The sequence below is a fragment of the Rhinatrema bivittatum genome, chromosome 9 (assembly GCF_901001135.1).
Source record: "Rhinatrema bivittatum chromosome 9, aRhiBiv1.1, whole genome shotgun sequence".
Lineage (NCBI taxonomy): Eukaryota > Metazoa > Chordata > Amphibia > Gymnophiona > Rhinatrematidae > Rhinatrema > Rhinatrema bivittatum.
Genome location: NC_042623.1, coordinates 116,438,958 through 116,453,542, shown reverse-complemented (window position 1 = coordinate 116,453,542; position 14,585 = coordinate 116,438,958). Strand labels below are relative to the sequence as shown.

The 14,585-nt window shown below is 45.8% G+C and overlaps 1 protein-coding gene across 3 annotated transcripts in view; it reads left to right on the top strand.

Annotated features, from left to right (window-relative positions):
- Window positions 1–14,585, top strand: part of LRIG3 (leucine rich repeats and immunoglobulin like domains 3) — a 266,498-nt gene that overhangs the window by 36,050 nt on the left and 215,863 nt on the right. For all 3 annotated transcript variants that reach the window (XM_029615808.1, XM_029615807.1, XM_029615809.1), the window contains exons 2-3: window positions 8,728–8,799; window positions 9,489–9,563. In XM_029615808.1, the coding sequence (XP_029471668.1) occupies window positions 8,728–8,799; window positions 9,489–9,563 (147 nt within the window). The remainder of the gene's footprint in view (window positions 1–8,727; window positions 8,800–9,488; window positions 9,564–14,585) is intronic.

Genomic DNA, 14,585 nt, shown 5'->3' with positions numbered 1-14,585 from the left:
CCAAAACATCTAGAAGCTTTGAAGTGAAACGTGAATAAAGAGGAGGCAGCAAAACACTGCACGGAGTGGCAGTAGCCACAGAGGCATTCAAACACTGCACGGAGCGGCAGTAGCCACAGAGGCATTCAAACACTGCACGGAGCGGCAGTAGCCACAGAGGCATTCACGGAGCGGGATGCCAGTGGCCAGTAGTTGGTGTTCCACCTTCACAGAGCGGAAGGATGGAGGGCTGCTATCTCCAAAAAAACCCAAAAAACCAACAAAAAAATAAAAACAGGGGTGGGTAAGAGTATGGGGTAAGGGTGTGGCCTGCTTGTTACAGCAGTTGCTACCCCTAATTGAGCTGGACGTTCACTTGGATGCAGATACGGCGCTGTTCTCTAAATTGGTGGTGGGGTGGAGGGGAATTAGGGCTGGAGGGTACTGGAAGCCAATAGTAACAGGTGGGAGAGAAAAAAAGGGGAAAAAAATGGATAAAGTGCGTAGCTTGCTGGGCAGACTAGATGGGCCGTTTGGTCTTCTTCTGCCGTCATTTCTATGTTTCTATGTTTGTGCTAGACACATGTGTTTTGCTTGACATCCTGCTGTCCTCCAGTAACACCTGTTATAGGAAAACTATGCTTTGTTGCTTCAACTGGACGCTGTTCCATGTATTCACCACCCTTTCCATGAAGAAATGCTTTCTAATATTAATCCTGAATCTGCTGGCTTGGATCTTTATCCTGTGACCTCTAGTTCAGGGTTGTATTTAGGCATGTTTCTTGGATTCCAAATTCTGAAAGTGACCAAAAAATGGGACTCCCCTTGCTGTTCTTTGATTGTATGAGAGCAAAACTTCCACACCCCTAGTCCTCTGCATATGGGAGCCATGATCTTTAATCCTGCCCTCTTCTAGTTATAAGAACATGCCATACTGGGTCAGACCAAGGGTCCATCAAGCCCAGCATCCTGTTTCCAACAGTGGCCAATCCAGGCCATAAGAACCTGGCAAGTACCCAAGAACTAAGTCTATTCCATGCTACTGTTGCTAGTAAGAGCAGTAGCTAATTTCTAAGTCAACTTAATTAATAGCAGGTAATGGACTTCTCCTCCAAGAACTTATCCAATCCTTTTTTAAACACAGCTAAACTAACTGCACTAACCACATTCTCTGGCAACACATTCCAGAGTTTAATTGTGCGTTGAGTGAAAAATAACTTTCTCTGATTAGTTTTAAATGTGCCACATGCTAACTTCATGGTGTGCCCCCTAGTCTTTCTATTATCCGAAAGAGTAAATAACTGATTTACATTAACCTGTTCTAGACCTATCATGATTTTAAAGACCTCTATCATATCCCCCCTCAGCCATCTCTTCTCCAAGCTGAAAAGTCCTAACCTCTTTAGTCTTTCCTCATAGGGGAGCTGTTCCATTCCCTTTATCATTTTGGTTGCCCTTCTCTGTACCTTCTCCATCGCAATTACCGTATCTTTCGCTCCATAAGACGCATCTGACCATAAGAAGCACCTAGGATTCAGAGCGGGAAAATTAAAAAAAAAATGGTGTGCTAAACCAGCCCTGTTCCCGGGTGTCTGTGCATCTTATGGAGCAAATTAGGTTAGGGCATAACATTTATTTTTTGTCCCATTCCCCATCCCAACCCTTTAAATTTAATAAACTACAACACCCCACCCTCCTGACCCTCCCCAAGATTTGCAAAAAGTCCCTGGTGGTCCAGAGCGATCTCCTGCACTCAGGCCATCGGCTGCCAATATTCAAAATGGCGCCGATAGCCTGTGCCCTTACTATGTCACGGGGGCTGCCGGTGCCATTGGTCGGCTCCTGTCACATGGTAGGAGCACAAGATGGCGCCGGCCATCCATTGCTCCTACCATGTGACAGGGGCCGACCACTGGCACCGGTAGCCCCCGTGACATAGTAAGGGCACAGGCTATCGGCGCCATTTTGAATACTGGCAGCCGATGGCCCGAGTACAGGAGATCGCTCTGGACCCCCGCTGGACCACCAGGGACTTTTGGAAAGCCCTTGGGGGGGGGGGGGGTTAAAAGGGTGGGAGGTTGTAGTTAATTAAATTTAAAGAGTTGGGATGGGGAATGGGGACAAAAAAAACATTGGTTATAGTTAGTTGTTTTTGTTTTTTTTTAATATTTGCTCCATAAAATGCACAGTCATTTCCCCCCCAATTTTGGGGAAAAAAAGTGTGTCTTACGGAGTGAAAAATACGGTATATCTTTTTTGAGATGCGGCGACCAGAATTGTATACGGTATTCAAGGTACGATCTCACCATGGAGTGATACAGAGGCATTATGACATTTTCTGTTTTATTCACCATTCCCTTTCTAATAATTCCCAACATTCTGTTTGCTTTTTTGACTGCTGCAGGACACTGAACCGACAATTTCAATGTCTTATCCACTATGATGCCAAGATCTCTTTCTTGGGTGGTAGCTCGTAATATGGAACCTAACATTGTGTAACTGTAGCATGGGTTATTTTTCCCTATATGCATCACCTTGCACTTATCCACATTAAATTTCATCTGCCATTTGGATGCCCAGTTTTCCAGTCTCAGAAGGTCTTCCTGCAATTTTCTCACAATCTGCTTGTGATTTAACTACTCTGAACAATTTTGTATCATCTGCAAATGTTATTACCTCACTTGTCGTATTTCTTTCCAGATCATTTATAAATATACTAGAGGTACCCCACCACGCGTTGCAGTGGCAGAGTCAGGTTCTTTTCCCTCCCTCCCCCTTCCCCTTGCTCATTTACCTCAGTCACTCATCCACACCCCCCTTCCCTCCCCGGTCCCCACTCCAACTCTCTCCCCTCACACACTCACCTCTCCTCTCATTCTTCTGCCCCTGACACTCACCTCCCCACGCCTACTGCCTACCTTTCAGATCAGAAAACTTTTGTCTTTCTATTTCTGTGGGAACCCCCCCCCCCCCAAAAAAAAACCCCAAACCCAACCCTTTAAATCAAATAATAACCCCCCCACCCTCCTGCCCCCCCCAAGACCTGGGAAATTAATTAAATACAACCCCCCATCCTCCTGCCCTCCCCCAAGACCTGCCAAAATAATGAAATATAACCCCCTATCCTCCTGCCGCCTCAAGACCTGCCAAAATAATTAAAATCAACCCCCCACCCTCGTGACCCCTTCTCAAGATCAGCCAAATGAATTTAGTACAATACCCCACCCCCTGCCCCCCCCCCAAAACCTGCCAAAAGTTGGTGGTGGTCCAGCGGGGATCGAGGAGCGGTCCGGGAGCGATCTTCTGGACTTGGGCCGTCGGCTGCCAGCCATGAAAATGGCGCCGACGGCCCTTTGCCCTTACTATGTCACAGGGGCTACCACTGCCATTGTTGGACCCCAGTGACATAGTAAGGGCAAAGGTCCGTCGGTGCCATTTTGATTGCTGGCATCCGACGGCCCAAGTCCAGGAGATTGCTCCCGGACCGTTCCTGGACCCCTGCTGGACCACCAGGGACTTTAGGCAGGTCTTGGGGGGTCGGGAGGGTGGGGGGGTTGTAGTAAATTAATTTGGCATGTCTGGGGAGGGGGCAGGAGGGGGTGTGTTTGTTATATTTTTAGATTTTTTTTCCTAATCGCTCCATAAGACATACAGACATTTCCCCCCCACTTTTGTCGGAAAAAACTGCGTGTTATGGAGCGAAAAACACGGTAAATGTAAATGTGTGAAAATGGAATGCACCAATGCAATGGGAAACGATATGGAATGGTGAAATCATGAGTGTACCGTGTGTTGCGTTAACGTGGAACAGATGGCGCTTACTCCCAACAGATGGCGCTGTTTTCCGGACAAAAATGTTTAAACCTTTTTTACCTGTCACAGGTGTGACATGTATGTAATGTAAGTATAGAAGAACCTTCCCGTATGCAAAAGGAAAGTTGTGTCCAAATTTGAAAGCAATCGGTGCAGTAGTTTCTGAGATTAGCGATTTTGTACAAACTATTTTACATTTTTATTTATATAGATTGAAAAGTATGGGTCCCAATACATATCTCTGAGGCACTCCACTGCCCACTCCCTTCCACTGAGAAAACTGTCCATTTAATCTTACTCTCTGTTTCCTGTCTTTTAGCCAGTTTGTATTCCACGAAAGGACATCGCCACCTATCCCATGACTTTTTTCTTTTCCTTGAAGCCTCTCATGAGGAACTTTGTCAAATGCCTTCTGAAAATCCAAATATACTACATCTACGGGTTCACCTTTATCTACATGTTTATTAACTCCTTCAAAAAAGTGAAGCAGATTTGTGAGGCAAGACTTGCCTTGGGTAAAGTCATTCTGACTTTGTTCCATTAAACCATGTCTTATGTTCTGTGATTTTGATAATTAGAACACTTTCTACTATTTTTCCTGGCTGGTCTGTAGTTTCCCGGATCGCCCCTGGAGCCCTTTTTCAATATTGGGGTTACATTAGCCACCCTCCAGTCTTCAGGTACAATGGATGATTTTAATGATAGGTTACAAATTTTTACTAATAGGTCTGAAATTTCATTTTTGAGTTCCTTCAGAACCCTGGGGTGTATGCCATCTGGTCCAGGTGATTTTACTCTTCAGTTTGTCAATCAGGCCTACCACATCTTCTAGGTTCACCGTGATTTGGTTCAGTCCATCGGAATCATTACCCATGAAAACCTTCTCTGGTACAGGTATCTCCCCAACATCCACTTCAGTAAACACTGAAGCAAAAAAATCATTTCATCTTTCCATGATGGCCTTATCTTCTCTAATTGCCCCTTTAACCCCTTGATAATCTAACGGTCCAACTGACTCCCTCACAGGCTTTCTGCTTCGGATATATTTAAAAACGTTTTTACTGTGAGTTTTTGCCTCTACGGCCAACTTCTTTTCAAATTCTCTCTTAGCCTGTCTTATCAATGTCTTTCATTTAACTTGTCATCGTTTATGCATTATCCTATTTTCTTCTGTTGTATCCTTCTTCCAATTTTTGAATGAAGATTTTTTGGCTAAAATAGCTTCTTTCACCTCCCCTTTTAACCATGCCTGTGATCGTTTTGCCTTCTTTCCACCTTTCTTAATGTGTGGAATACATCTGAACTGTGCTTCTAGGATGGTATTTTTTAACATTGACCACGCCTTCTGCACACTTTTTACCTTTGTAGCTGATCCTTTCAGTTTTTTCTAACAATTTTTCTCGTTTTATCAAAGTTTCCTTTTTGAAAGTTTAGCATGAGAGCCGTGGATTTGCTTGCTGTCCCCCTTCCATTCATTAATTCAAATTTGATCATATTATGATCACTATTGCCAAGCAGCCCCACCACCGTTACCTCTCTCACCAAATCCTGTGCTCCACTGAGAATTAGATCTAAAATTGCTCCCTCTCTTGTCTGTTCCTGAACCAATTGCTCCATAAAGCTGTCATTTACTCCATCCAGGAATTTTATCTCTCTAGCATGTCCTGATGATACATTTACCCAGTCAATATTGGGGTAATTGAAGTCTAAGACCAAAGAACAAATGATGAGCAAATGCTGCACTTCAAGCAATATCGCAACGTACATATAGTGCAGGTGAATGTTGAATCCTGACAAAACTGATTTAGACAGTCATATAAAACATGATATGTTTTATTTTTTCAATATGGCAACTCCACAAGTTTATACAAGCACCGGCTTAATGGCGACCCCCATTGGGGGACGCCATTAAGCCGGTGCTTGTATAAACTTGTGGAGTTGCCATATTGAAAAAATAAAACATATCATGTTTTATATGACTGTCTAAATCAGTTTTGTCAGGATTCAACATTCACCTGCACTATATGTACGTTGCGGTAATTGAAGTCTCCCATTATTACTGCACTACAATTTGGTTAGCTTCCCTAATTTCTCTTAGCATTTCACTGTCTGTCTCACCATCTTGACCAGGTGGAAGGTAGTATACTCCAATCTCTATAGTCTTCCCCAACACACAAGGGATTTTTACCCATAAAGATTCGATTGTGCATTTAGTCTCATGCCAGATGCTTATGCTGTTGGACTTTATGCCATCCCGGACATAAAGCACCACACCGCCTTCCGGGTGCTCCTGTCTGTCATTGCGATATAATTTGTACCCCTGTATAGCACTGTCCCATTGGTTATCCTCCTTCCACAATTTCTCTGAGATGCCAGTTAAGTCTATGTCATCATTCACTGCTATACATTCTAATTCTCCCATCTTACTTCTTAGACTTCTGGCATTGGCATACAAACATTTCAAAGGTTGCTTTTTGTTTGTATTTTCATTCTGTTTTAATTGATTGGGATAAGTTAGAATTTTTTAGCTCAGGTGAGTTTTAGTTACAGGCACTTGGACTACGTTTCTTATTATTGGAACCTCACTGTCGGGATGCCCTAATTCTAATGCATCATTAGTATCCTTTAAAGATACCTCCTTCCGAACCTTGCACTGCTGAGCGACTGTCTGCTTTCCCCTTTGTTCTGGTTTAAAAGCTGCTCTATCTCCTTTTTAAAGGTTAGCGCTGGCAGTCTGGTTCCACCCTGGTTAAGGTGGAGCCCATCTCTTCGGAAGAGACTCCCCCTTCCCCAAAAGGTTCCCCAGTTCCTAACAAAACTGAATCCCTCTTCCTTGCACCATCGTCTCATCCACGCATTGAGACTCTGGAGCTCTGTCTGCCTCAGGTGACCTGTGTGTGGAACAGGGAGCATTTCAGAGAATGCTACCCTGGAGGTTCTGGATTTAAGCTTTCTACCTAAGAACCTAAATTTGGGTTCCAGAACCTCCCTCCCACATTTTCCTATGTCGTTGGTGCCCACATGTACCATGACAGCGGGCTCCTCCCCAGCACTGTCTAAAATCCTATCTAGGTGACGCGTGAGGTCCGCCACCTTCGCACCATGTAGGCATGTTACCAGGCGATCCTCTTGCCCACCAGCCACCCAGCTATCTACATTCCTAATAATCGAATCACCAACTATGACGACCGACATAACCCTTCCCTCCTGGGCAGTAGGCCTTGGGGAGATATCCTCAGTGCGAAAGGACAATGCATCACCTGGAGAGCAGGTCCTTGCTACAGGATCCTTTCCTGCTGCACCTGGTTGATGCTATCCCATCATGAGACCTTCTTCCTCCAAGGCAGCCCCAGGGCTGCCAGTCTGAAGTTGGGACTTGACTACTATGTCCCTGAAGGTCTCATCTCTATACCTCTCTGTCTGCCTCAGCTCTTCCAGGTCTGCCACTCTAGCCTCCAGAGATCGGACTCATTCTCTGAGAGCCAGGCAAAACTTACTGATTCCTTTCAGCCACCAGCAAGGTGATCCTCTCCTCTCAGTGCTCCCACTGAATTGTGGAACTTCCTTTCCATTAAAAAAATATTTGCTGCTTGCATATTTATACCTTTTTGCTGCACATGAATATCTTTATAAAATCTGTCTTTCCTCTATGGTATGTATATGTTATTAAATCTAGTTCTTAAAGCTCACTTTCAGACCCAATACCTTTTTGGTAGTTCTTTTTTGGACTGCCTTTCTTTTTGTATATATCCTTTAGGAGGTGCAGTCAAAAATTTTTTTTTTTATGCAACCTAGGATTCTTCTTGCTCTGTCTTGCTATCTTGAGATCCTCAACCTTCATCATCCAAAAGCCTTTCTCCTTAGGGGATAAGATACCAATGTGCACCAATCTTGTACTGTTCCTTGGATTTCACCCCAAATGCATAACTGCACTCTTTGGCAATGATATTTTAGCTATAGTACTAGCCTGTTGACTGCAAGGGCTCTCACATAACTCTCTCTTTTCTATTTATACTTTGAAAGGGTGTTTGCTCTGTTGCACTATTCACTAGAATGGTGCAAAAAATATACAAGTTTAGGAAGAATCCCGTGTTACCATTAATCCTGCCACAATTCCTATACTCGCATATATTTCTAAACTTTCCCTATTTCAGTGTTGTTTGTCCAGTTTAGTTGAAAGTACATTTCCAGATACTTTCTGAGCAAAGGGATAGTCTTTAGTGTGTCAAGGGACCCATTTCCTTTGATCTATAAAGAGAGCATCTTTGGTGCATATGCAAAATACACTTAATTGTAATTACATAGAAAAATACACATGCATGTATTAGGCGCATGAGGATGTTTATTTGATTTTGGGATTTATACACAAATTACAGGTAACAACTTCAAATGGGTATTTGAGGCAGTGGAAGATAGTGGCTTGCTCAAGATCAGAAAGTGTCAGCAGAAGAAGCAGATGAACCCTGGTTTTCTGGTTCCCAGCCATTACATTAACCACAGGGCCTCTCCCTTAAATACCAAATGATTGAATTAGCACAAGACTAAAACTTGTGAGCAGTATTGTGAGTTGTCAAAGCTTCAACCTTAGCTTCTGTACATTTAAACTTTTGTTTGTGATTAAAAATATCTCCAGTATTATCAGTGGAATTTCAAGGCACAAAACAGCAAAATATCCTGGTCTGAAATAATTTTGGGGATGTTGCAGGTTGTGTCTTTTCAGTAGCAAATGAGTTAAGTTGTCTCCTCAAATGTTAGCATAATTGGTAAAAAAAAATTAACAGATCTTTGTATTGCATTTACATCACATTCCTGCATGGTATTTGTACAGTTGATTATAAATCATTGTAGTTTTATCTATTTCTGCCTATTGTTGAAAATATGTATTTTAGCTAGAATGTGACAGTAACTAATGGCTTGTTTTTTATTACTATTTAGGGACTTAAGTCACAACGGATTATCTTCAATCAAAGCAAGCGTCTTGAGTCATCTACATAATCTTCAAGAACTGTAAGCTGACTTTTTAAAATTCATGAGGCCCTTTATTTGAATGTTGCTTCAGATTTTGATAGTATTTTAAAAATGGGAGAGAGTGTTGCAACTTGTATAATACATCTTTTTGAGTAAAATTGACACTAATTCCAAAATTATTTTTATTAAACTGTTTTAAGTCAGCTTTGTTAGGAAGGAAAGATCTATATTTGACCAGGACTACTTTGGCCAGAAATTTCAGGTCATGAATGATGCTTTGCACATTGTCCTTTATACTTAAATCTAGGGGTTTTTTTTGTGTTTGTCAAGCATCCAGAGATGTTCATTTCCTGTTGCAGGTGGGTTTTTTTTTTTAAAGATAAACAAAAATTTGCTTTGTTTTTAGTAAGATCGATGACAAGAAAAAAATGCCAGTTTGAGTGGATGCCTAAAATATGGGGCCTGATTCTGGTCCAGTGGGAGGAAGGAGATGGAGGGAGATAGAATAAAGGTGAAACAGCAGGGGAGGGGGAGAATGAAATAAAAATTTTTTTAAGTGGTAGTAAGAATTTTCTCTTGGCTCAAAAAAAAATTGACTGGTCCTTCAGAAATGTATTTCAATTCAAAATATGATTGAGTGGTTTGGAGCCACAGTTACTGATTACATGAAAGAACTTTACTGGTATGTGTGTGTTGGCAAAACAGATTAAATGTTTTCCTATTGACAGAAAATTGAACAACAATGAATTGGAAGCAATACCAGATTTGGGACCGTTGTCAGTAAATATCACCCTCCTCTCCCTGTAAGTAGGTTTATTGAATGTTTTGTTGCATAACTAATGTATTTGAATTAGTAAGGCAGATAAACAACGTGCAGCCAATTGTGACCTGATAAACATTGTAAGCTGAGAAGCTTGAAATAGAATGGGATGTGTAACTTGGAGGTTTTTTGTACTTTTTTATATATTTCTACAAAACTTATTCTAATTTCATGTATTCTGAGTCCTTGCTTACCTTGTTGTCCATTAAAACTAAAAAAAGAAAATTAGGTCTTACGTTTGATAATTTTCATTCCTGTAGTACCACGGATCAGTCCAGACTCCTGGGTTTTGCCCCCCCTCTAGCAGATGGAGACAGAAGTTTACAAACCAAAACTCCGCTTATATCTAGGCTGGTGCCACCTACAGTCTGGCAGTATTACTTAATGTCAAAGCAGAATAATTCAATCAAACATCTCCAACTAACTATATAACTAATAACACCGATACTGGTTCACAAGCCCCCAACTGGGAACAGAACCTGTGCTACCGATAACGGACAAAGACAGCAACACATTCTGACTGAAAAAGCCCAAACACATACCGTACTGCCTCTCTCGGCATCAGCAATACTTCCGGGCGGGACTCTGGACTGATCTGTGGTACTACAGGAACGAAAATTATCAAAGGTAAGACCTCATTTTCTTTTCCCTGTACGTACCTGGATCAGTCCAGACTCCTGGGATGTACCAGAGCTTATCTTACTTGGGATGGGATCCAGAGAGGCCCGCTCTGAACACTTCTTCCCCAAATCCCGTTGGTCCTGGAGCCTTGACATCCAGACGATAGTGCCTGGCAAACGTATGCAACGATTTCCAGGTAGCCGCCCTACAAATCTCCTCCGTAGAAATATGGTGACATTCTGCCCAGGACGTGGCCTGTGAACGAGTAGAATGAGCCCGAAGACCCAACGGTAGCGACCAACCCTGGACCATATACGCCGAACTAATGGTCTCTTTCAACCAACGAGCAATGGTAGTCTTAGAAGCTGCATCGCCCCGTCTAGGACCACTCCAGAGAAGGAAGAGATGGTCAGAGACCCGAAATGCTTTGGTCACTTCCAAGTAGTGCAGCAACGTTCGCCGCACATCCAACTTACGGAGATCCCGAGACAATGGATCCGAACTGTCTAGTTGCAAAAACTATGGCAGCTCGACCGTCTGATTCACATGAAAAGAAGAAACCACATTGGGTAGAAAGGATGGAACAGTACGCAATGACACCCCCGACTCGGAAATACGCAGGAAGGGCTCCCGGCACGACAACACCTGTAACTCAGAAATCCTTTGTGCCGAGACAATAGCCACCAGAAACACCACCTTCAACGTGAGATCTTTTAAGGTGACTCCCCAAAGAGGCTCAAAAGGAGCGCCACACAACACCTTTAGGACTATATTCAAATTCCAAGACGGACAGGGCTGTCGAACCGGAGGCCGTAAATGCTTCGCCCCCCTAAGGAAGCGCACCACATCCGGATGAGCCGCCAACGATGCCCCTTGAATTTGACCGCGCAAGGAACCCAGTGCCGCTACCTGCACCCGCAACGAACTACACGAAAGTCCCTTAGACAAACCGTCCTGCAGGAAGAGCAGGATATCCGACACGGCCGCACGAGTAGGAAACACGTCCCGATCAAGACACCATGATTCTAACACCTTCCAGACCCGCACATAAGCTAACGATGTAGAGGCTTTTCGGGAACGTAGAAGAGTAGTTACCACCGCATCTGAATATCCCTTGGACTTCAATCTTTGCCTCTCAAAAGCCATGCCGCTAGACAAAAGTGATCGACCTGGTCGAAACAAATGGGACCTTGAGGCAGGAGATCCGGCACATATGGGAAGTGAATGGGTTCCTCCACCGCTAGATTCAGCAGATCTGCGAACCACTTTCGCTGGGTGTAACTCGATTTGCCGCAGTACCCTGCCTATGAGTGGCCACGGAGGGAACACATAGAGTAACACATCTGTCGGCCACGGCAGCGCAAGAGCGTCTACTCCCTCTGCCGCGGTCTCCCGGCATCGAGCGAACAACCGAAGAGCTTTCGCATTCTTGAAGGTTGCCATCAAGTCGACCGCGGGATTCCCCCACTGTGCACAAATGAGTTGATAGGCATCCTCCGCGAGCTCCCACTCTCCGGGGTCTAACCAATTGCGACTGAGAAAATCCACATGAATATTCTCCACCCCGGCAATGTGAGAGGCTGCTATGCTGTTCAGATGTTTCTCTGCCCATGCTATCAATAGCCGGGCTTCGGTCGCAACGGCTTGGCTCTTGGTTCCCCCTTGTCGATTGATGTAACCCACCGTGGTCGCGTTGTCCGAAAGTACTCTGACGGCCTGACCACGAATCATTGGGAGGAATTCTTGCAGAGCCAGCCGGACCGCTCTGGTCTCCAGTCGATTGATGGACCAAGACGCCTCCCTCGGGGACCACTGACCCTGCACCGACTTCCGTAGACAGACCGCTCCCCAGCCATACAGGCTGGCATCCATCGTTATTACCGTCCAGGCTGGAATCTCCAGGGGCACTCCGCGACTCAAATTGTTCGGAGACAACCACCAGTCCATGCTGTCCCGGGCTGCCTGGGTCAGTGGCAACGGTAGGCGAAATTCTTCAGACACCGGGTTCCACCGGGAAAGCAACGCTGACTGTAAAGGCCGCATATGAGCGAAGGCCCAGGGGACTAATTCCAGCATGGAGGTCATGGACCCCAACACTTGTAAATAGTCCCAGACGATTGGTACCGGCTTGGATAACAATCTTCGAATTTGCCCCTGCAACTTGACCATTCGCTCCTGTGTTAAGGACACCGTTCCCCGACTGGTGTCGAACAAGGCTCCCAAAAACTCCAGCGACTGAGAGGGAACTAGATGACTCTTGTTGACATTGACTATCCACCCCAAGGTGTGCAACAACCGAAGCACCCTCTGAACCGCCGTTCGACAGAGTGCTTCTGACTTGGCGCAAATCAGCCAATCGTCCAAATATGGGTGCACCAGCAGACCTTCCCTGCAAAGCTGCGCCGCCACTACCACCATAATCTTGGTAAAGGTGCGAGGCGCAGTCGCGAGTCCGAACAGGAGTGCCTGAAACTGAAAATGTTGCCCCAGCACTGCGAACCAGAGAAACTGCTGGTGCTCTTTCTGAATACTGATGTGCAGATAACGCCTCTGTGAGGTCCAAGGAGGCTAAAAACTCCCCCTTTCTTACGGACGCGATTACCGATCGCAAGGTCTCCATGCGAAACCGAGGAACCCGCAGACATCTGTTGACCCTTTTCAGGTCGAGGATAGGCCAAAAGGTTCCTTCCTTCTTCGGTACCACGAAGTAAATGGAGTAAAGGCCCTGGTGCAGCCCGTCGGCCGGTACTGGGACAATCGCTCCTAGATCTCGGAGACGACCCAGAGTTGTCCGCACTGCACAGCGTTTGTCTGAAAACCCGCAGGGCGATATTAGGAAACACTGGCGTGGCCGGCGAAAAAAATCTAACGCATAACCGTGCCTTATCACATCCAGAACCCATTGATCTGACGTGATTCTGGTCCATTCCTCGAAAAACCGACCTAATCTGGCCCCGACTCTCGCTGCGGAGGAATGGACCGGCCGCATATCATTGTGCAGGTTTGCCTCCCTGCACATTCTGACCGGTTTCCGGACGACCGAAACGGCGCCCACGAAAGGACTGTGAATAAGACTGTTGCCGATTTGCACCATGGCGAAAGGAGGAAACCGAACCCCGAGAGACCCGAGGCCGACGACCACCGCGAAAACAAGAGCGAGAAGCCTGAACCTCCCTTGGTCCTCTGTCTGTCCTCTGGTAACCGATGCACCTTATTCTCACCTAAAGACTCAATCAGATCCTCTAGCTCTTTGCCAAACAAGAGCTTGCCCTTAAAGGGCAATGAACCCAACCAGGCCTTAGATGTCACATCCGCCGACCAATGATGGAGCCACAGTACACGCCTCGCGGATACCGCGGACACCATAGTCCTGGCCGATGTGCGCAGTAAATCATAAAAGGCGTCTGCACTATACGCAATCACCGCCTCCAAGCGCCCCGCTTGGCGAGCCTCCTCGGGCGAGAGAGATTCGTTAGCCAACAATTGTTGTGCCCAGCGAATGCCTGCCCGTAATGAAAAATTACTGCAAATAGCCGCCCAAATTCCTAAAGCCGACACTTCAAAAATCCTCTTAAGCTGTATTTCCAGCTTCCTATCCTGTAACTCCTTCAGCGCAGTACCCCCGGTCACCGGGATGGTGGTCTTTTTCGTGACCGTAACCACTGCGGAATCTATCTTCAGCATGCGCAACATTTCCAAGGCCTCCTCCGGTAAGGGATATAGTTTATCCATGGCCTTTGCCACTTTCAGACCCAAGTCAGGAGTGTCCCACTCCTTAAAAAGCAAATCGGAGGCAGAAAAATGTAAGGGAAAAGCGGAGGGAGGACCCCGAAGTCCTAAGACAACCGGGTCCGTCGCCCCGAGATGTGACTCTTCCTGAGGCACCTGAATCCCTAATTCTCCCAGAATTTCAGGGGTAAGAAGCCCCAACTCGTCCTTCCAGAATAGCCGGATGACCTTCAGGTCATCCCCTTCCGTCTGTGAACCAATGATACCCACGATCCCCTGATCTCCGTCCCCATCAACTCCCCTCTGGGGCTGGGACGGGAGGTCCTGATCCCCTTGAGGATCCTCCGGCTCATCGGTATCTGTGGAGGAATCCGGATCCCCCCTGGCTGTCAGGGGCCGGAGAGGCTGGACCTTGTCCGGACCCCCTTTACCTGGCATGGCCTTTGCCTGCTTCCCAAGTCTAGTGTCCGGAGCGGGATTATCCATGGACCTTTTCCTGGCCAACCTACGGGCCTTAAAGGCCTTGTGCATCAATAAAACAAACTTTGAACCAAACGAAGAATCAGAGGATGCCCCGTCATCATCCCCCTCCGATATGCTGCTATCCCCCAGCCTTGGAGATCGCCCCCCCCCCCCCCCCGGGACCTCGCGCTGG